This window comes from Euprymna scolopes, chromosome 6, assembly GCF_053919585.1.
Source record: "Euprymna scolopes isolate OS-2025 chromosome 6, ASM5391958v1, whole genome shotgun sequence".
NCBI classification, from domain to species: Eukaryota; Metazoa; Mollusca; class Cephalopoda; order Sepiida; family Sepiolidae; genus Euprymna; species Euprymna scolopes.
This window is the reverse complement of record NC_136487.1, coordinates 172432852-172455865: the sequence shown is the minus strand read 5'-3', so window position 1 is coordinate 172455865 and position 23014 is coordinate 172432852. Positions and strand designations below refer to the sequence as shown.

The window sequence follows — 23014 nt, the reverse complement described above, 5'->3', positions numbered from 1 at the left end:
TATTTGTCCAAAAATTTCTGTGTATGTCTATTTTGCAGTTTGAAACGGTGCGGAACTCAAATTTAAATATGTTAAGGCATTGTGGACTTTTGGGGATAAATGGGAGGGACAAATGATAGATTAGTCATTACTTTTTTGCATAGTGCAGAACTCAACTAAGATATGTTAAGGCCTAAAACTGCACTGTTTGTTCATTTTCACCAGGATTTGACGTGACCTGGAGACTTTGGAGGTTTACTGGGGGAAGATGGGGTGAGACAAATGCTAAGTTTAGTCATTTTTATGCTTGTGCATTCACGGGGGACAATGCATGTTTCACTTGTTGAACGTACGCCCTCAACTTTCTAATATTCTCGTTCAATTTTACTGGTAAATGCAATTCTCCAATAAAATTTATCTTTTTCCAGTCATCGTGCGAGCTTACCTTTCGTGGTTACTTTTACATATGCAAATTTATAATTGAAAGCTTCAACCCAGTATTCAACTGTAAATTGAAGATTTTGTTAAATATCTTGAAAATTTCATATTTACGTTAATTTTCGTCTGATTTGTTGCTGGATTTCGTCTGCGATTTTTTTCGTTTTGGTTAAGTCTAATTCCACTGTGCGATATATTGTGATACAGTGTACCATTATTCAGAAACGGACATAATCTTTACCAATGAAGTTTCCCGCATAGGTTATATTGTATTGGGGTAATTTTGTTTTGTTTCTAAATAGTCCGCTCGTTTGGAAAATGTGCGTAGTATTTTTTTCTTTTTGAGGAAATAATAGTTTGCTTTATACTGAAGCTGTGACTAGAAATATTCGTTTTTTTTCTTTTGTAGAGGCGTTATTGTTAAATGTGCACTTTATTTCCTGACGTGTGCTACGTCCGATTCCTTCATTGGTTTTAAATCGTTTCCCATGCTTATAACCTTTTGGTAATTTTCTTCAAATCTTTGTATACGGAGATTGGGTTTGCTTTCGAGTTTTACTAATACTCTTCGCCTAATCTCAGCATTTTTCTGACAATAGTCCTTGAGCAAAATGCGACATTTAAAATAATCTACCGATAATTCTGCTATTCTAATATCTTTACAGTACACTTTTACGCCCAAAGCGAACGTTAAATAATTTTCCTCGTTCCGAATATCTAAATTAAAACATCACCATTTTATGAAACAGATTAGAATGTTCTGATAGTAGTTAAAGGTTTCCGCGAATTCCACATCCGTGTTTTTAGGTAGAATCTAGTCTATACAACTACTGTGTTCAGCGGTTCCTAACTTTCGTAAAAGCAGACATTTCTTTTACATTATAGCTAATCTTAGCAATTAACCTTGAAAAAGTCTCCATAATCTTTACAGAATGCCTCGAACGTTTCGTATTGATCAGGGATACACGCCTTCAAGGTGTTCCCTGTCGTGTTTTGCGAAAGCACTGTGTTATTGTTTGTGCTGCGTTTATTTGTCAAGCTTTATAGAGAAAATTCCAGATGTTTTGAAAGACGTTCTTCCATTTGAAGCTGTTGTTTTTTTAAGAACATAGTGTCGTTGGAACATCCTTTCTTCCATTTCCTGCCTGTCATAGGCTTCCTGCTGTCTTTCTTTAGCTTTCTGCTGTTGTTGGCTTTGTCACATCAAAAAAAAAATAACGTCTTGAATTTCGTCCATGTTGTAAACCATTTTGTTTTCAAAAACAAAAATTATTTACTCGTGATAAAAAAACGCTGATATTATTCATTACAGCTAAACGCTTTACGTTGAAAAAATCTTACCATTTAACGTTTGTTTCTCTTTAGTTTAGCTTTAACTTAAAACCTCTTCAATTATAGTTGTGAGAATTTATTTTTTCCAGAAAGATGTTTTTTAAATGAATATTTTTGGTGGTGATGCTTTCTCACATTTTAGTTATTCAGCTTTACTTATTCTGAGCTTCCCTTTTGTAAATTCGAGTTGTTTTCGCCAAATTGTTGTGGTACAATGGAAGATTTTAAATTCAGAATAGTCGACTTGAGCTCTCGAATCCGCGTTCGCAAATTTGTTGTGGGTATGCCCTTTGTGAATCTTAATCCATCATCACCAAAATTTTCTAGCCCGGAAGCGTCACTAAGGAAACACACGGGTACAGATATGGAATAGAAAGGTAGATTATATTGAAACAAAGGATAATATACAAAGATTAACGTGTGGGAACTTAGTTCTCCACACTCGGACACAGACACAAAGGGGGGACCTTAAGGTAAACACGATTATCGCCCTTCAACTGTGGTAACGCAATGCCTTGCGACCAGGGGGGCGATACAGTTACGTTAACTTCCGTTTGATATGTTTCATCCTCTTTTTGCTGACACTCTCAATAAGTAAAGATGTTAGAATAACGCACTCCGGGTTGGCATAGCAAGTAACTTTACTAATCATCTTTTCTCACTAAACTCTGATTATCTCTTATTCTTAATATTACTTGTGTATTCTGCTGTAAATAAATCTACATTTATTTGTTATTACATATCGGTATGATTTGTGTCTTCATTATGCGATCCTTGCTTCTCTCACCTACCTTGCTAATTATAACAAAAGTGATTTAATATTTAAATGTCAATTTTAAGGCATGCGATATTTGAATACAATACGTAGTTTAACATGGAATAAAACTGCTGTGGGGACTCGCCCATGCACAACAGATGAATGCTTCAGAAATGTATAAATAGACCGAGAGGTACGACATGGAGGATGGGATTGACAATTACAGAAGCCGGCGACACTGTTCTCCACAGACGTACCGCCAAGACGGCGTATTACTAATCACACAGACCACCTCAAGAGTCGTACCTCTCGGTCTATTTATATATTTCTAAAGCATTCATCTGTTGTGCATGGGCGAATCCCCGACAACAGTTTTATTCCATGTTAAACTACGTAAACGTTTGTATTGTATCCAAATATCGCATGCCTTAAAATTGACATTTAAATATTTTGCAATAAATCTTATCAAATCATTTTTGTTATAATTGTAGAGGTGCGGTGCGCCTCTTTTGAAAACGCAGACTGGCTGCTATGACCCTTGCGGGCCTCTGAGTTTGACATGCCTAGAACAGAAGATTTAGATGTGAGTATAAGTGATTCCAGACACATCGGTCATACGCGCCTCCCCGCTCTGTTACATGTTTCGCTCAAGGGAGATGATTATACACACCAGTTTTCCGCGGGGAAATTGAGACTTGTTTAACGTGTTTCCGAGTATACGAGTAAAAGTCAGCGACGTTACAACAACCAACGTCAGAAGTATTCGCACGGGACACAAGTGGAATCGAATGAGCGCGATGATTACATTATTTGTTGATGAAATGTACACTTACTTATTTCTTATCTTATTACTTCAGCAATATACATATCTCTATCTCTAATGTTATATAAAAATCACTTTGTGTGTATGTGCGAGTTCTTTTATACATAGATAACGAAACAGCTGAGCAGATCTTTTTCTCACACAAAGCTAATTTATGTCTGGCTGTGTTCTCAGGTATGTTTTGTAGAGAAATCCACCCGATAAGTATCGAAAATCGAAAAAACACGATCCTAAAAATAGCTTTTTCTCTTATAGATAAATAAATAAAAAGGATAATGTTTAAAGGAGAATATTTTACGTTACACCGGCTGAGGGAGATAATAAAATCGAAACAAATCAATTCATCTTTAAAAAACACAGATTTATTGCCATTTGAACATATAGCTCAATGGTGGAGCATTCGACGACAGGAAAAGTCCCCTGTTACAGCCCGGGTGTACTTCACTATTTTATTTTTATGTTTTTCTTATTAATGAGTTCAGTTTTCTATAAAAGAATAGGTACCATTAAATTTCGCCGCAAAGTATTTCTTCGTTTCCATACTTTAATACTAAACATTAATCAGAAGTGACTTTTCCAGGGCATTCATCGTCAAGCCCAAATATCAGCTGACATGACGGTGTAAACAAACACAGACGAAATTTGATGAACCGCATTATCATCATTATTATTTTATTTATTTATTTAGTTGCAACAGTATTAATGCTGGAGTCCCTCAGTGGTCCATCATGGGCCTAACTCTCTTCCTGCTCTACATCAATGATCTCCAAAACATATACTTAAATCATTCGTTAACATCTATGCTGATGACACGACCATCTATGGAAACACATCAAAGGCCGTAAATGACAGAGTTCTCTCTGATTTTCTCTCCTCTGATCTTGAGCGCGTGGTACAGTGGGGGAAGATGTTGCTAGTTACTTTTAATGCATCCAAAACCAAGCTTCTATCTTTACATAATCAACGCTCTGATCCCCATCTGGTATCAATTGAAAGTAATGGCTCTCGTCTTGGGGAGGCTCCATGTTTTGACAAGCTTCTAGGTTTGACCTTTACTCCTGATCTGAAATGGAACACGTACATCAGGTCTGTTGCCAAGGATGCTGGGAAAATGGTTGGATTCTTCTACCGCTCCAGAAAATATCTCACTACTGATGCAATTCTCTATCTCTATAAAAGCCAAGTACGTCCAAGGATGGAGTACTGCTGTCACATCTGGATAGGAGCTGCTAAAAGCAGCCTATCCTGCGTTGACAGAGTACAAAATAGACTTCGTGGCTTAGTGGGGGATGCCCTTTCCTCTTCCCTGCAGCCTGTCTCCCACAGAAGAGACGTTGCGAACCTGTCTTTGTTTGATCGTTATTTCCATGGCAAGTGCTCGTCTGAGCTCCAATCTCTGGTACCCCCTCGCTAATCTTTCACGAAAAACACCCGTCTAGCTGAAACTACTGTAATTAATTTTCCCCACTCTTTATCTGTGCCTAAATCCAAACGTAGATTCCATGAGCAGAGCTTCTTTCTTAGAAGTGCACGACTGTGGAACTCTCTTTCCTTTGCCTGTTTCCCACGTGACAACTACTTGGGTGTCTTCAAGTCCAACATAAATACATTCCTGACAACCCGCTCTCTTAAATAAGACACCCTATCAAATATCTAATACTACGATACTATCTCATTACTGTACACGCAATAACCCTTATCCCTGAGTGACTTCCGGGCCTTGATAAGTGGTGACCTCTATGTAAAACAAAAAACAAAAAATATTCCACCGGGCAAATTCTTTCTTGCAATATATAATATTCCGTATAAATTAAATGTTTAAACATATTGTATGACCGGTGGGCGTTCAGCTAGTTCTCTCTATTTTATTGGCTTTTAATTGAGTACCGATTTTGTTCAAAATATGTCACTCCATTCTATTTCCGTGTTGTCTCTAAACACTTTGAGAAAATTTCACGGTACTTTTTTGTATTTAAATGTACGCCTCCAACATGTTTTTGTCGACAATAAATACATTTCTAACATTTCGCTGTTATCCTATTTTGCAGGTGTATTTCAGCCCTTCGGGAAAAAAATTCTACCCGGAAAGTGAAAGAAAAACAAATTAAGCGGAAATCTTAGCATCTTCACACATTCGGCAATGTTGATTTTATCAACTAATTAAACGCTCGGAAAAAAAAGAGGAGGGAATATTTTTAATTGATAAAAGATAATGAAAGAGAATAACCGAATGAAGGACTAAATATAAAATAAATCAAGAAACTGCAAAACATTTGTAAGCAAAAGAATATCAAGAAATGTGAGAATAAATCTGAAGCAAATAAAAAAGAATATAAACAATATAATATATCTCCAGAAATTTTTTCAATATAAAAAAGAAACATCCCTGTGGCGACATCTAGCGGGATGCCAAATGGAATGAAGGGAGATAAATCATGATTAAAATAATATAATTCGTAACGTTTCAGTCAAACATTACAAAGAAATGAAACGTGAAACTTCGATCTAAAAGAAAAGTGATGTACCTCTTCTTGTCTCAGTGAATAGAGTATAAATTCTTCTTAATTTGCTTAAGTTTTATGTTTTTTTTAATCTAAAGGAGCGGGAAATTTAAGGCCATGTTGTATTGACATAGCGATCACACAGTTTTCTGGCACCAACGAAGAACTAAACTTTCTCTTCAGTTCCATCTACTTGACCTTGAATATACACTGCTTTTAAATATATTACTTAGGATTACTTCCTTTACTGTGACACCGATTTAACCTTTGAGTAACCTACTCTTAACGGTGTCGATCACCCATACCTCTACTATGATATAAAAGTTTGTGTGTGTATCAGTATGTTTTTGAGTTCGTTTCTTATGCACTCCAAAACAGCTTGGTCGGTTTTTATGAAATTTCACACAAAGTCACTTTATGGGCCTGACAGTGCCATAAGATAGGTATTGTATCGGAATGTCTTTGATAAGTATCGATAATCGAAAATCGAAATAATCTGATGAAAGAAAAAACAGGCGAGTTTGATCAAAGTTAACACCTAACACAGCCTAATATCACAAGGGTATTTTAAAAGTTCAATTACCACACAAGCCGAGGGGCCCTATCTATGAGATCAACAGTAGGTTCTTTGATATGACAGGGACGCGTTCGGAATGTTTCTATTTAAAGTACGATTGTACAATGATACGTGATGTTTTCATTTAAAGCTTTCATTCAACTTATTATATATAAAAAATTATGAAATACACAGTTCTCTACTGTCTAATGTGGACCCTAAACTACAGAGGCAATCAATCGATTTGGTTGAAAATTGGGTAATTTCACCGATTTCACCGATTTCGCTGACAATAAAATATGGGAGTATGAAAGATTCTTTGATTATAATTAAATCTCGATTCAATCTGCAACATCGGGTTTCCCTTCCAGTTTTATTAAAAATCGACTGATTGTTTATCTCTTCTTTCATGGAAAAAACAATTTCATCGGGCCACACAAATAATGTTCATATTACGGCGGATAAATACACTATTTTAAACACTTTCTGCAACCGTGAATCATTTATGACTTCGTCCTCACTCTTTTACCTCGACTGCTTCCTTTTAAATTATCACCATTTTTCAACCTTCGTCAAATGTATCGACTTTTGAACCAACGCCACCATCGCAATGCTTTACTCTCCTCCCACGCATTGTCGGCGACTGGACCCTCCTCTCTCACCCTTTTACTGCTATTATTAACAAAATAATAATTGCCATCCCAACCGTCGCTCACACCGGACCAGCATGTGATTCTTCTCGTTGGGGGAGACAGAAGCAAACCCCCACCCTTCTGTATGTGGCTTAGCTACCCATAATTAGTACCGCCACCACGACTAAAACCATCTGAATTTGTGAAGATCGCAATCGGTTCCAAGTCTCCAAGGTTCAATCGGATTTTACAAACATGGAATTTTCCTGGTTAGAAATCAACTCCACTGCTACCATCAACAGGTAAATATATTTTTAATGATTTTTACTATTATAATGAACAAGAAAACTCAGTTCATTTCTATTTCAGCCACCTTAAGTATTTAGAGTGGACAAGGTTTCGGCTTTTTTCGCAAACAATTTATTTTTACTTTAAACAGGTTTTAGTAAAAAAATAAATTAAATTGATTGCATCAAAACAATAAGTTGTAGTAAGTTTCATTATATATGTGAAGTGACGAAGTAAGAACTCACCAGGAAAAATAAGGTCGCAATCAAACATCAAATAAAAACTCCAGAACGAGGCTAAGAGCATATGACTCCTTTATATTTATTTTACTTTTAAGACAAGGAAGATTTGGGTAAAACATTGTAAATGAAAAAATCACGAAAAAACATTATTTTCTCTTTGAAGGCATTGGGTAAAATTTGTACCCTCATAAAAACAAGTTTCCTTCGTCATGAATACACATGATTACTTCATTAATAAACAATATTACGTCATTAACAATCATGATTACGTCATTAACAATCATGATTACGTCATTAATAAACATTATTACGTCATTAATAAACACGATTACGTCATTATCAAACATGATTACATCATTACTAAACATGATTACATCATTATTAAACATGGTTACATCCTTAATAAACATGATTACGTGACATTATTCTAGTTCTCGTTTGTTTTATTATAAGATACCAACTATATTTCATGGTCTACTATTTATTTCGGCTTTTCACGTGAAGGATAATTCTTGCAATTATTTATTAGTTATTGTTTTTTCTAATCATAATTTCAAATACAAATAACCTATTAGTACTGCGAAAATAACTTTTACTTAAAACAACGCATGTGACTGAAATAGAAGTTGAGACCCAAGTCCAATTAATTATTTCATTGTAGTATTTTGTATTTTTTGGGGGGGGCAAAAATCGATAAATTGAAATATGCATCAATATCAATCATTGGTGCGGAGCTCTTATATTCTGGCTGTCTTGAAATTCTTTTTTATACAATGATTTCTTTTAAATATATTTTTTTTCAGTTCAATTATAATATAGTGGCGCGCTTGATTTTTTTGTTTATGTTAGCAGCATAAATATGCAGAAATTTTACTATACCTTTTTTTCATCATTCTTGCCTAAAATCTACAAACGTATACTAAGTTATTATTAGGCATTTCCCTATTATCCCTGAATCAAGAAAATAATAACACAAAGTGTCGTATGTTTGGACGTAGCATTTTCAGAGTCATACTATTTTGAGTATTCCGACTATTGTTCTCAGTCAATAATAATATAGTTTCGACCTCAGATAGATACAGAAGTATCATCTATAAATATAAAAGCGAAAATGTATGTATGTATGTATGTATGTATGTATGTGTGTTCGCTTTTTTCTGTATGTCTACAAAAGGCTTTTTTCATAGAAAAGGGCGCTCGCCTAATAACTTTTTAAAACTTTTTATATCAAATGTAAATCGTAATATCTCACAGTTGTCAACGGAGCTCGCCAGTCTATTTTATTTGCTCGACTTCGGGAAGATAAATATTCAACAGTTTTCGCTCGCCGCATGTGGATTAAGCCTTTTCCTATAATTAATTCTGGTGGCATTTTTCCGGTTTCCCCTTATCCCCGCGTTCCGCAGTAAATTAAATGCTACTCCACAGTCAATAGTTGACCTCATTAAGTCATTAAAACGTGCACCTGCCAAATCTAAGTAATTAAATAAATTCAAACGCATCTCCGTTGGTATGTCGCGGTGGTGCAATGGTTAATGTCGCACGGTCTTTTTTTTCTCACTTTAATTTACAATTTTTCCTCAAGGGTTCCGTTTCGATCCCCATACTTACGTACCAAACATTTTTTTTTAATTTTAAACCCCCTCCTCGGAGTTTTCATTTACCCAAAACCACACACACCTCCAAACACCCAGGCAACGCCGGGTACCCCTCGCTAGTTAGTAATAGAAATACAAATAATAAAAGTAATTAATATCATTTCAACTTCAGACTGATATTAAATCTTCACGAGGAAAATATGAATTTTTGATCGCGATTTTGTTGGATCAAAGGCATAAGCTCAGCTTTTAACTTAAGAAATATATCAAATGCATAATCAACTTAACAAATATATCAAATGCATTATACAGACTTCTATTCGAATCCTTGCTATTATGTTCACAACGTTTCTACCGAAGTAACATCCGACTATCTTCAAATGTAGCTTGTTTAACTTAAACAAGCAAATTAAACAATTCTAATCAAATTGTGGAAATATTTAGGTTGAACTTTTGAACTTCTAAGGAATTTCAAATCTTTGTTTGTAATATAGAACCACCGTTTGTCAAAATCCAGAGGCCAGTCGATGATAAGGGTTAATTAACGTCAGGTAGGACAACACCGGGATGATCAGATATGGTGTAAATAGAAAGAAATTATTTCATAGTACGGCTCAAAATAGCGTGTTTACGTTAAACATTAAAACGATCATGATGTAGTCAGTTGCGAAACAGCTCCGCGGTATTGTGTTCCACACACGAATAGTTCTTAAGTAAAAAAGTTTGTTGCAAGATTTTTCGTGTAATTTTAGCTACATAAATAAGGAAAATTGCTGATATTGGTTGTAAGGAGGCGAGTGTATTTGCGGTGAATTTTGTGTAGAGTTGGTTCTTCTGATTTCCATCTTTTTAATCTAACGTTTTCATTTTGAAATGAGCGTTTTCCAAACTATTTAATTATACATTGCGTAGACCGATTACGTAGTGGTTAGTTTACCTGGACATATTTAGTTGTAAAAGTGACGTTCTTTTGAGGGTTGAAAGTCCAAATCTCGTTATAAACGACCGAAAATACAATTACGACTTTCGTAGAACTTATATCTACTCAGGGTTGTCGGGACAAAATTTGAAATTGCTACAAATACAAAATGTGAGCGTCATCTATTAGCCAATAATTCATGTATTCGGAAAATACTAAGAATACAGCTCACTAACCGAAACAGAGCTTAGTTTCCTCCTGACCTGAAAACGGGATCTGAATATAGACCATGCGATTTTACGGTGTTCTCTGCGTGATATCTATACACCAGTGTAATCAGGAAAAGGAACTTGCTTTTTTGTGTTGCAAATATGATTTCTGCCTTTCTTAACTTCGGCCTCAAGTTCTACAAAAGCCTCTTCTATGTTTTCACATAAGTGTGACACAGACTTGAGTCTTTCTACCAAAAATATTTTCCTCCTGCAGTTAGCCGTTTAAAGTAACTCAAATATTCTCATCTTAATTTAGACAATCTTTTTTTTAAGTCGATATTTTTATTAAGTCAATATTTTTTTATTAAGTCAGTCTTTTTTATTAAGTCAGTCTTTTTTATCAAGTCAGTCTGTTTTATCAAGGGAGGGTTCACCGCTTAATAAAACCAAACTGTTATGCGAAAATATATGATGTGTTAAACAACATTGTGACGATCCGTAAAGGTGGATGTGAGATACGGTTCTCTTACTACAGAGAATAGCTCAACACGAACTGGTTTACATTAGACTTGAAACTTACCATGTTATAGTCAACAGGGAAACAGACTTGTTGTATTGCGTTACGTGCGTAGTTATATGAAATAAATTTCGCTCATGGAATTTTCGTTTAGTTTAGGCACAGATATAAGAACTTGTTAACATTTGTTGTAAAAGGTGTATGCTGCGAATGTTTTGATGAAATCTGTCAAGCATATGCCGTGAAACTAACGATGGATCATAATTAGACTCGCAGCGACCTTTCTTTGAGAAAGAGGAAGTAACGAAACAGAAAAAGCCTCGTCTGTTGGATTCGAAGATGTGCGTCAGCATTAGGTAGCCTTTGCTTGAAACACACGCCCAAATCATTGCAGTTAGTGGAAACGTTGTCTTCATTATGAGCGGGAATACGTATAGACACCAAATAAGTTCTATGAAACTGCCCTTGGGAAGAATAATAGCATATCTGACAACGTGTTTCATTTTCTTGGGTTCGAGGCTTTCAAAAATCGTATGAAGAATAAGGAAGTTCCTCAGTGCTTTTTTTTCATAATCACCTATTTCTCTCAACATTTACTGGTCTGGATTAAACGCAGGTATTTACAACGTCTCCCTGAATTTCGTTGTGTGTTCAGTTGCTGCTAGTCATCCTTTCAAATTTCAGTCGCATTTCTCCAACACGCATTTCGTATCCTTAAAATTATTCCAGGAGCTGCGAGGTGTAGTTAAGATTTTCGAACATTTTTATCTGGAAAAAATCATCATATTGCAAAAAAAACAAAAACAAAAAAAAACCCTTCGTCCGTTATGCCCAGCTCTTTAACCCTTCAATAATGAATAAAAAGGTTAAAATCCGTTGCAGTAGAAACTTCAAATGATTCTAATATTAAAATGACAATAATATTATCATATACGTCTTTAACACATTATGCAATAAACATATATTAAATTCCTATATCTATTAACAAATAGCGCCAGAACAACTAAATAGAACGCGATTCAAAATGCCATCTCAAAACCTACCAATTCTTTAGCATTTTAAATGGTAAAAACAAATGAATGTTACCAAAGACGAGCTTAGTTTACTTTCTATCTACCTGGGTAAGTGACCTTAAACTATATCCAGTGGTGAGGCCCCAGCTTGGGGGCTTTAGGGAGTGTGGAGCCACCCTTTAATTGCCATTGCTCCCAGGTCCACTCTGACCCGGAGTGGTAGTACCTGTTAGAGTCCCAACTATGGGTTAAATAGAAACCGACTTGAAAAAACAAATATATTCTATTAAAAAATTGTTCTTCAAAATCACTGGATTCGGCATTAAATAACCTGAAAATGGTTGATATGCCGTAAAACAAGAAAAACAACCAACCAACCTGGATAAGTATTTTTGTGCTTTATTTATTTTACTTAGAAATGAAAGTAGCCTGTCGAGTTCGGACGAGAAAATTTATAGTCTTCTTTGAACCACACTAGAGACACTGATAATCGCTCGAAAATAGAAAATAGAAGATTAAACAAGATACTGTTAGAACGTATCAATTCCGCTGGTTAACACACAAATATGCATATAACAAAAAATTGATCGTTTACAACTACATTCACAGAGAACAGAAGCAAGAACAGCCTCCTTATAACCGTATTTCTATAAAAGGATTCGGCATAAGCAATCGAGGCACACAGAAAAAGTACAAAATACGATGTTAAGCAGAGATTTCTCCAGCTATCAGATTCTGGAACAGAATAAAGAAACTCCATTATATACATGCTACACACACACAAAAGCAGTAGTAAAGTGTAATGAAGTCATGCAACGTACGTAACAGCAGCAGCGTAAGCTCACGTATGCAAATGACTAAGCAGTCGTGCGAGGTTACGTCACAGCTTAGAAAGAGATGAAAAAGGAAAGAATGGAGAGTTGGTTTGTAACTACCAAGTCGGTGACAGCGGATTGCAAGTGCGTGTCAGTGCAAGAGGTACTTTTAAATGAAGATGCAATAAAAACGTTTAGGAAATAATAGTCGGACAACCATGTACGCTGAGGTGAGCTGCAAACATAGATACTGGTTGTACGTCGAGAAGGTACAAATGCCTGTAATTCGTCGGAGCATCCACAATTAAAATACTTGTAAAACAGGCAGAGGGATGCAAGATTTTGTCAATAGGACAGCGGTTGAAGCACCCCCAAAATGTCCAGTTTTAGGGGAAGGGAATGAGACGGATGTGGGAGACAGCATTCATTGCCCTAATCATGAAACATTGCTGAGCATTTGGCGTCTCTAAAGAGTCCCCGTGGTCGCACATCTGCTCCTGATTTGGTCGAATCACCAGCTCTAGGGAGGTTGTTGACCAACACTTAGTAGGCCTCCCTTCCTCGTTTGGTGTCAAGAGTTAATCTTATTAATGAAAAAAAGATTTAATTCGAAATTCCGTTGCAACTTCGAGAGAAATAATCCCTAGTTTTATTAGAATGTTCCTTGTTTCGGACAGAGGAACCTCATAAATTGGGAGGTTACATCAGCTAAAATGTTGTGAAAATACCATCTAAGATATAAAAATATATAGCTGCACGAAAAATCGAAATCGTTTCTGAATTTTGGAGATGAGGATTAGTTATTCGTATTATTTAAATTGTTTTATTTAATGTATATCTTAATTTATTTTCGTGTAAAAACAAGATTGCGACTGTTTTTATAAGCGCCACCAAATTAGAAAACACAGGCTTATTACGATGTTTTCTTTTTCCCGAATTGTCAGCTTTTTTTTTTTTCGGTTTTCGTTTTCCAAACATTTTTGCCAGAATTAGACGCGACTTTCTGAATCCATTTTTGTATTTTTTGATGTCTGCTTATCATCATTAAGCATTCAGATTATAAAAAAATTATATTAAAAAAAGTACATTTAAAAAATACATTAAAAAATACATTAAAAAATACATTTAATAAAAAAGGTACATTTTAGCAAGTTTCACTATTAGGTTTGTTAAATGTTTCTCTAATTACTCAAACCAGATGGTACACTATACCTTTACAGACCCATAATACTCTTATGCATTGAATATTGTTGCCAGATCTGCTCTACTGCATCTTTTTTTACAAGTGAATCCCCACCTATCAAGGCCCAGAAGCCACTCGAGGATAAGGGTTAAAGAGTGCACAGTGGTCAAAAGGTAATCGTTAGAAGTGTAAATTTGGTCGATTGGATTCCTTAAGGGGAACGGCTCATCAAGAACTTGTTTACATTGGACTTGAAGATGACCATATTGTAGTAAGCTGGAAAGCAGGGAAACGGAAGAGAGTTCCACAGGTGTGCAGTTCTAAGAAAGAAGATTTGTTAATAGAATCTACGTTAAGGTTTAGACACAGCTAAAGAGTGGGGGAAATTATTGATAGTTGTTTCAGCCAGACGAGTGTTTCACGTGAATGTTTAACGAGGGGAGACCATATATTGGAGCTCAGACGAGCACTTGCCATGAAAATAACGATAAAACAAAGACAGGCTCACAACGTCTCTTCTGTGAGAAAGGGATAAAGGGAAGAGAAAGGGCATCCCCCACTAGACTACGAAGTCTATTCTGAACTCTGTCTCGGCAGGATAAAGTCTTCCTAGCAGCATTAGTTTCTGACTAATAGATATGGTTTACAAAAAAAAGAGTCTCAAATATAATAGCTACTGCATATCTGGCCGAGCTCAAACCATTGCCCCTATCAACGCAAAGTCGCATCCCTGAGCCTGTTTTACAAGTATTTAAGTGTAATTTGTTTTCATAAAATTATAGCACTTGTGCAACTCGATTTACATACCCTCGACTAATCCAACAAGCTTCAAAATTCTAACCCTTCACTGTTGAGGTCAAGAAACATTCTACTCTAATAGTTTCTTCCTTCAGATTAGCATAATTTAGAATTCCCTCCATGTTTTCTCCTTCGCTGATTTTACTTAACTGATAAAAGTTGGAAATTATCATATACTTGACAGAACGATACATTTTTCTCTCTATTGAAAACAACACTAGAGATCCATTTTAAAACTTTCATTGAAAAAATCAATTCACGTTATTAAATTATGTAGTAGAGCTGACAACTATTTAATGTAGCCGCCTTCAGCCTCAATCACCGCCTCGATAGGGTCCAAAACTGATAGTATGCCATTTCCAAAAGCGCCGCCGGAGCTCGGCGAATACTTGATAAATGACGGCGATCAGTCTGGCGTTGGTGTTGTGGGAGGTCGTATTGGTGATGATCTCGACGTATAACGAAACTAAGTAGTAGAACGGGTTCATGTAATGGGAAGAGGGGTACCAGTGAGAAAAGGGTACAAATATTAGCACTCCTTTTGAAATCAAACCTGGGTCTGTTTGGACTTGTTTGCCGGCTTCGAAGGTGTGAGATGGCGATATGTTGCCTATACCTGAGACTAAACCAATGACTATGATCCTGGCCGAAAACTTTGATGTCATCAATCTGGATACGTCCTTCTTAATCGTGGCAATCCAACGATGCATTATGAAGATGCTAGCAATGGTCCAGTTTTCATAACTTGGATCGGTAGACACTATGTGTTGTACAGCGGCGCACCTACAATCTCGCTCGTTTAGCATTGTGCCACTTTCAAACATGATAGAAGGCTCTATCTCTCTTGGAATTTCTACACAACTGGCCAACTAGTAGATGGTATACAGCAACAAAAAATGGTTTTCGTCGAACGGAAATGGGAACATGTCGTCTTTTCTATGGCGATAATTTTATCGTTAAAATTGTATAGTAGCCATTCGCGTTTCAGTAGCAATATACACTGTTCATCGTGAAAACAAAGTAAAAAATAATATTTTTATGAATTTTCATTAAGAGTTAAGCAACGAGATGTCTGCTCAAATTATGTTTTTTGGTTATGCATATATGTACATCAAGAAATAAGGGAAAAGGGAAATTTTGAAAGTTTCGTTGTTCAAATAAGAAACTATTAGATGAGAAGACCTTCCAGCATCCAAAGACCTTTTAAATAAAGAAGACGAGTTTTGCTGTTTGCCAATGTCTATTTCCATAGAAGGGTCACAAGTGTTACGAGTCGCTCAAAGTACATCCCATTAACCTAATTTTAAACTAACATTAATACATTAATACGTGACAACAGGCTTGACGGAATCAGTTTAATTTCTCAGGTTAAATGTTATCTAATCTCAACGTTTTAAATACTGCCGACTAAAATGTATATATTGGAGAAATATTGTCTTTGATTTTGTTTGAATTAAAAGAAAACAAGTCAAACTTTTGCGTTACACTTTTTATCATTTTATCTTTTTTAATCAGACATTGGGAACTCTAATGTTTACTGGAATACATTCAACGAAAAATCCGCCATGACGCTTTTACTGATTAAAAACTCAACAGTTATGAAACTAGACATCATAATTCAAAAATCTGTCAAAAGTAGTATTTTATAGGACAAAAATATATCTTATAAGGTGTTTATTATTCAACTAATCTAGGTATATAAATATTCAAATATCAGCTTACAATATATAACTAAGTTTACTTTATTATAGCGAATTTAGTGCTGATATCTCTGCAACAATAAACATTGTTCTATGCTAGATTACCCCTGACCCGTTGGATCAGTATATATTACAGCTTGCTATGGAATAGTGAGTATACCGAATTAATTCATAAAAGTGCAAGTGAGTATACAGAATTAATGTATAAATGCGCAAAAATTTAATGCAGGGGCGCATGAAAAAAAATATGGCGACCGGTAAAAATAAACGGAATACACTGGATGAAAAGGTCTTAACATCATTTCTGTTAGATTAAATAAAAATCACTTATATAAGAGATATGTAATCTGTTGAATAAAAATGAAAAAAAAATGAAAAAGAAACAGACTGGGTGTGCATTGTACAGGCCAAACTTCGTGGCGGCGACGAGAGTCTTGAATGTATACGACGATTTTTAACCACTCGAGAGAGATTGGATTGATAAATGGGGGCCTCACCAATTGACCGATAACCAAACGAAACGCCATTATGAAGTGTCATCCCCTCTTCTTTAACGTAATAGGAACGACCCATTTCTCGACCAGATTGTGACTTGTGATGTGAACAGTGTAGTAGTCCGAGGGTAAAATATACTTGAGTTAAATATGTTCGACATATATCTACAGCGTTTTGCTGCTTGTCGGCTTTGTCGTTGAGGGAGTAGTAGTGTTGGATTAGACCACTTGCCATTGAAATTGATGTAAAATGGGCATAAGGATGTTAAGTTTCGGCGATGGGACAGAGGTTGGAGTTTAGTTGATAGTGTGCGACCTATGAGGTTTTCAACCCTTTTTTAAACTCTGTTTAGGAGCGAGAGACGTGGCGCAGATGCGGCAGCCCGTAACAACAATACTGCATGCATGGGTGAACCGTGGCCTTGTAGGGACACAGAATACTCTCAAGTACGATTTTAGCAGAGTAGATAAAATCTACCCTCATCTTGGCAGCCTTGTATTTGCTTCAATTCATGTTGTTTCTGAGGATCAAGCCGAGGAGCTTGAGGGAAGTACTTTCAGGCAGTGTATCTTTAGTCATGGCAATCAGTGGTTGAGGAGGTTTCTTTTAATTATTAGGGGAAAGAAGTTTAATCTTATCAGAATTGAATGCTAGCATCCCTTTTTAGCTTCGTTCCACTATAGTCCGCAAGGTTTCAGCCATTTTATTAGATGCACCTTATTTTAGAAAGAATTTTATTAGAGAGGTCGTTTATGAACATCAGTGAATTATAAAGCCCAAATATTGACACTTGCGGCATTCTCGCAGTTATATCAGGTTGTTTAGATGTACGACTATCAATGGCAACCTGGATGTTTTGTCTTATCTAAGAAGGAATTTATATTAAGTGCACGTCTAGGAATAACATATGATTTGATTTATTCTTCTGTCTCTGATAGGATCCTCATAAGGCAGTTGTCTGGCGTAGGATCAGATCAAAATGCAAAACGACGTCTGATGACTATTTTATATTCCTTGATCTTCGATAACGTATTGGAACAGCTTCATATAACGCATCAGCAATTCCTCTGCTTTCTATGTTTGGAAATAATGTCTTTTATCACATTCATTTTTTAGTTAATCATCGATATTGAGAGATCCGTACCTTCCAGAAATAAGCAAACAAAAACCAATTTGCAAACCGCGGTACATCTATAAATGTTCCGTTTCAATTGCTCACAGAAATAAGTATTTCGATTATTCTATATTATTCTGGTGCGCTGAAAACGACTACCGCGAAAGGATCATGGAAAATAAGTGAACGTCATATAACCAATAAAAGGTCCATACTAGCTGAACAAAGGTTTAGTTTTCACGAATTTTCTCGAACAAATAAAGGATCATAATCAGATTAGCGACGTGTATTTTAACGATAGTTAATAGAACTGGAGATCTTTTTTAGCGTTCGATAAAAATTGTTTTACAAAGTAATTTGCATCAACTTGTATCCTTTACAATCATGGCCATTTTCTCTAAATTTATGCATATGTATGTATTAACTCTGAGTGACAATCCTGTATCTGTCGAATAAACTGAGGCAACTAGTCCGAACAAGTAATTTTCTTAGCTCTGCGATGAATAAGGACGGTTTAAACCACATCATCGTCTTTCACGATCGACATTTGATATGCAAACTGTAATGTAACACAGGATAAGTGATTTAAGTGAGGGAGTCATTGTTTCTAGGGTATTAAATTTTGACACAGCAAAAATTTGTCACAAACATTTTCTTCACGAATTGAATAGCTATGGAAGATCTGCAAATGCCTTTTCATTAAGAAATCCTTCCTCCTGATTAATTCTCAAATGTGGTCGTTGATGGGCAGACATCTTAAGCATGTAATATCAAATATGTATTTTCGGTCTCTCTCCAGTTGCAATTTAAAATCATTTGTTGATGTTGGCATTAACGACACAACCATATATGACAGAAGCCGGAAAAATAGTGATAATTAAGATGTTTCTAATTCTCTCTCTTCCGACCCTAAGTGCGTCGTGTAAAAAAAATATGTGTCCGGTAACTTTTACGTTTTCCCCCCTTCGCCACTAACATTTTTTATCCTGATGTTACCTTTAGTAAAATTAATAATTATCTCGTTGAAGAAGTTGCATGCTTGGATTAGTTTCGAGAAATGTGTTGCATTCTAAACTTTAAGTAGAAGACATGCAACAAATCCGTTGTAAAAAAAATTGTGAGATCATTCTACCGCAATATTATGTCTCTGACTTTTGGCGCAATCGTTTATCTATATCTAAAACTAAACTGAACATGCACGAGCCAAGTTACACTCCAAGACTTATTAGTCAGTGAAACACAATAGCACAAGGATGTTGCACAACTGACTACAATATATTCATTTGCAATTGAAATTTAAAAGAATTCTTGTTGATGGTTCTTTTTCATAATCGACCTGTTTCACCAGAATTCGTGTTGTTTCATGTTCCTCCAGAAAAAAAACCCTCATTATCCCTTATTCTAGCATTCCCTATGGAACTTTATAAGCCGTAAAGCGTAAGCACATGACAATTATTTTATATTATTATTAATGTCGATAGAATATGTTTAATATATAGTAATTTAAATTTATTATTACTTTTATCCCGTCCAAATGGATCAGAAGGAGTTGTGAATTGTATTGTTATGATGACTGTAATTTATATTCATTATCTAAATGTTTCAGATATTAACTCTGTGAGGCCCTAAATAATCCCTTCCATGCACGTTGGTCAGAGATACGTCATTCACTTCCTGTTTCAAGCGCATTAAGAAATGTGGTGACTATGTCATAAAATATATACGGTGTACAAAAAGTCGCCTGTTTTAATCATATCACTCCCGGCTACTTTTCAATTTTTGTTAGTTTAAAATAGAGAGAGTTACTTTTGGAAACACCCTCCCATGGATAAACGCGCTTTAGACACTCATGGCATCGTTCATTTCTGACAAGAATGGTAATTACTATCAAGAAAAATGGATTTTGTGTCACAAAAAAGTCGTTTGTTTGAATGGTTCATTTACAATCTTCATGGCTCTTTAAATTTATACGTTTAAGAAATTGGAAGTATTACTTTGGAACGACTCTCACAAAACACAGCTCACTGTGGACGCGCATGCACAGCTATCGTTCATCATTGGTTAAATTGCATTCAGAATAGTAATGACAATCTAAAAAAAATGTTTTTTTCGAGCCACAAAAGGTTTTCCATTTCAATGGAAATGTTTCTGTATTCGCAGCTCTTCAATGTTTTTTAGTTAAAGAAAATAGAAAGCTTTACTTTTGGTACGACTCTCATATTTATCAAGAAATTTGTCGTTTCTTACTTTATTCCTATATCCCTCGGGATCAATTTGCATCCCTCTGCCTATTCTACATGTATTTTAATGGTGAATGCTCTGACGAACTGCAGACACTTGTGTTCCCACTACGTAGACACCCTCGATAAATCCGACAGGCAGCTAAATCCCATCCCCACACAGTAGAGATCCCTAGATGTAGAAGATCTTTCAACTCCAGTAGTTTCTTCCCCAGAACCGCTAGACTTCGGAATTCCATTCCAGGTCCCTGTCTCCCTAACTGTACTGACATGCAGAAGTTCAAGTGTAACGTGACCCGATATCTTGCTGCACAAATCCCAACATAGTGGCCCAGTAGTTGTATCCCCTGATAGTAGCCCCCTACACCACAGTGGCAATTTACCTTATTTGGGGTGAAAATGTAATAAAAAAAAATCCTATTAAGTTATCCATGTAAAATTTGCTTCCCTTTCCATCTATTCATACAACACCTGTGTCTTACTCTCTCTTTCTCTCTCTCCCTCTTTTGTTTCACCTTTCTCTATGTGTATTTCCTTACTTGTTGTGTGTTACCCTATCTAAATGACCAACCTCCAAACCGCAAAACAAGTTAAACTACAATCCCAAAACTGTAACGAAAAAGAATTTACCTGAATTAAACTCGGTACGTTATTTAAACCTGAAATGTATTCTCAAATGTTACGATGACGAACAGGAAAGATTACACGTTGATATGTAAGTTTTGTTGCATTATTTGCTTTAATGACGAGTGAAAATAATTCTTATCATGTCTTTTGATGTGAAAATGGATATTGATTTAGTAAAAATGATATAATGTAATTGATCAGGAGAAAGACAAGAAATTGTGTGCAGAATTACAATGTCAGCATAAAAATGTTTTTTTTTATTCTTGCAATCACTTATCAGAATTTAACGTTTCCAATTAATTTATGGTGCATACAAGCCAATGTTAACATTAAAAACATCTAAAACATTTATTATAAACTATGCACAAATATAAATTGTTAAAGTCACAGATACATAAAGTAAATATTAATAGTATAAACAAAACAATTTCGGATGAACATTTTTGTGTAATTTGGATTATTTTCTACGAGTAGGTTACCGATTATGACAGCCAGCGACCACTCGAGATGAGGGATAAATGTCAGTAATGGTCGATGATGGTGGACATTTGATAGGAACTTTATATATAAAAGACTGCTCAACAAGAATCTATTTATATTCAACTTAAAACAACCATGTTGTACCTAGCTGAGAAGCATTCCTGCGGTATTGTATTTCACAGACAGACAGTTCTAGAAAAACACTTTGCTTAAAAAATGTTATACTTATTTTTAGAAGTAGTAGCTGGACGAGTGTTTTTTGCGAACGTTTTATAAGGGTCATTGATTAAAACTCAGTCGAGCACTTGTCATGAAAATAACGAGAGAGCAAAGAGAGATTCACAACGTAAGAAAGGAATAATTTTGAAGAGCAAAAGCAAATCTGAAAGTTTGTTTTATTTGCATTTTCATCATTATCATCACAACGCTTCAAGCGATTTGATATATTGTTTTTTTCATATGCACCGTTTCGAATTTTAGAATGTTTATGTCTGATACGGGATTCCGTAGAAAAATTGAACTGGATCCTTTATTTTATGCTCTGATGTATGCCATTATATTTCTGTCAATAATACACATTTCTAGGACTATGAATTGACTATGTGATTGCCTTTGCATATCTTTAACACCATGTTGCAATAGTTTAAGGTTCGTTAAGGGGGTCATGTATGCCACATGTCAACTTAAAGCCTCCAAAACAGCGCCGTTATTGTGACCTGTCGACATAAAACAAACGATGGTGTACAGTGGGAATGGTTTCAAAGACAATCTGTTGTTCCTCCTGAAACTGTTTGGTTTGTATTGCAACATGTTGAAAATAACTAGCCTAAGACAGATTTTTCTGGCATACCACAAGCCATTAAGGGGTTCACATTGAGGAACGCAAGAAGAGGTGTACTATTAGAAAAGACAAAGCAATTGTCACCTCTCGGATTTAGTCTACCGGTGTCCAATATGTGGGTAATACTTCACAGCTCTATTCGGACTGACGAGCCAACTGTTAATTCATAGAAAAATTGCATGATCATGGTAATCTTCGGAAAATCGAGATTTAGCGTTGCCAGTGCATAATGTATTATATGATGAAATAGCAAACATTTATGGGAAATGTTCGTATTGTTGAGATTGATCAGACAGTTGTTCTCATCATAAGTTTTATCTCAACAACGTTTCGATCGATGTAACCTCCAAAAAGTCGCCATGTTATGAAAAGCACTCTAGGGGTTTCGTATTTTTGGATTTAGTTGGAATTGGGTTTACACGAAATATAAAGATGATTTAATTATAAGGAACGTCTTAGCGTATAATTTCTAACATATGATTTATTTTTTTTAATCCATCAAATAATTTTAAACTCTAAGGAACATAATATTTACAAAACTAAATAAGCTGTAATGTTCGTTATTTAACCAGATATTTCTATTTATTTTTCATATGTTATCATTATGACTGATAAGAGACAAAGAGAGAGAGAACAAGACAAAAAAGGAGGCAAAAAAGAAGGAGGAGAAAAAAAAGGAAAGTGAAGAAAAAATCGAAGTTGTTGCAGTTAAATCTGTTGCCAAAAATGAAGTCCAAATCAAGAATGTCCAACCATTATGTTCTCCTTCCCACAAAAACATTCACTTCCAAATACATTGAAATGTGTCTATGTTTTCTGCAGATTTTCAACCAACTCAACTTCAGCTTGTTACACCACGTTAGCAAACCCTCTTCTCCTGTAAACGGATTAAGGACGCCCCGCTTAACTTTACT

At 35.5% G+C, this 23014-nt stretch overlaps 1 protein-coding gene across 1 annotated transcript in view; it reads left to right on the top strand.

Moving 5' to 3' along the window:
- Nucleotides 1-23014, top strand: part of LOC145278101 (thyrotropin-releasing hormone receptor-like) — a 518816-nt gene that overhangs the window by 410260 nt on the left and 85542 nt on the right. Inside the window, exon 3 of the mRNA XM_080130370.1 lies at nt 5378-7320. Coding sequence (XP_079986496.1) covers nt 7274-7320 — 47 coding nt within the window. The 5' untranslated portion in view covers nt 5378-7273. The remainder of the gene's footprint in view (nt 1-5377; nt 7321-23014) is intronic.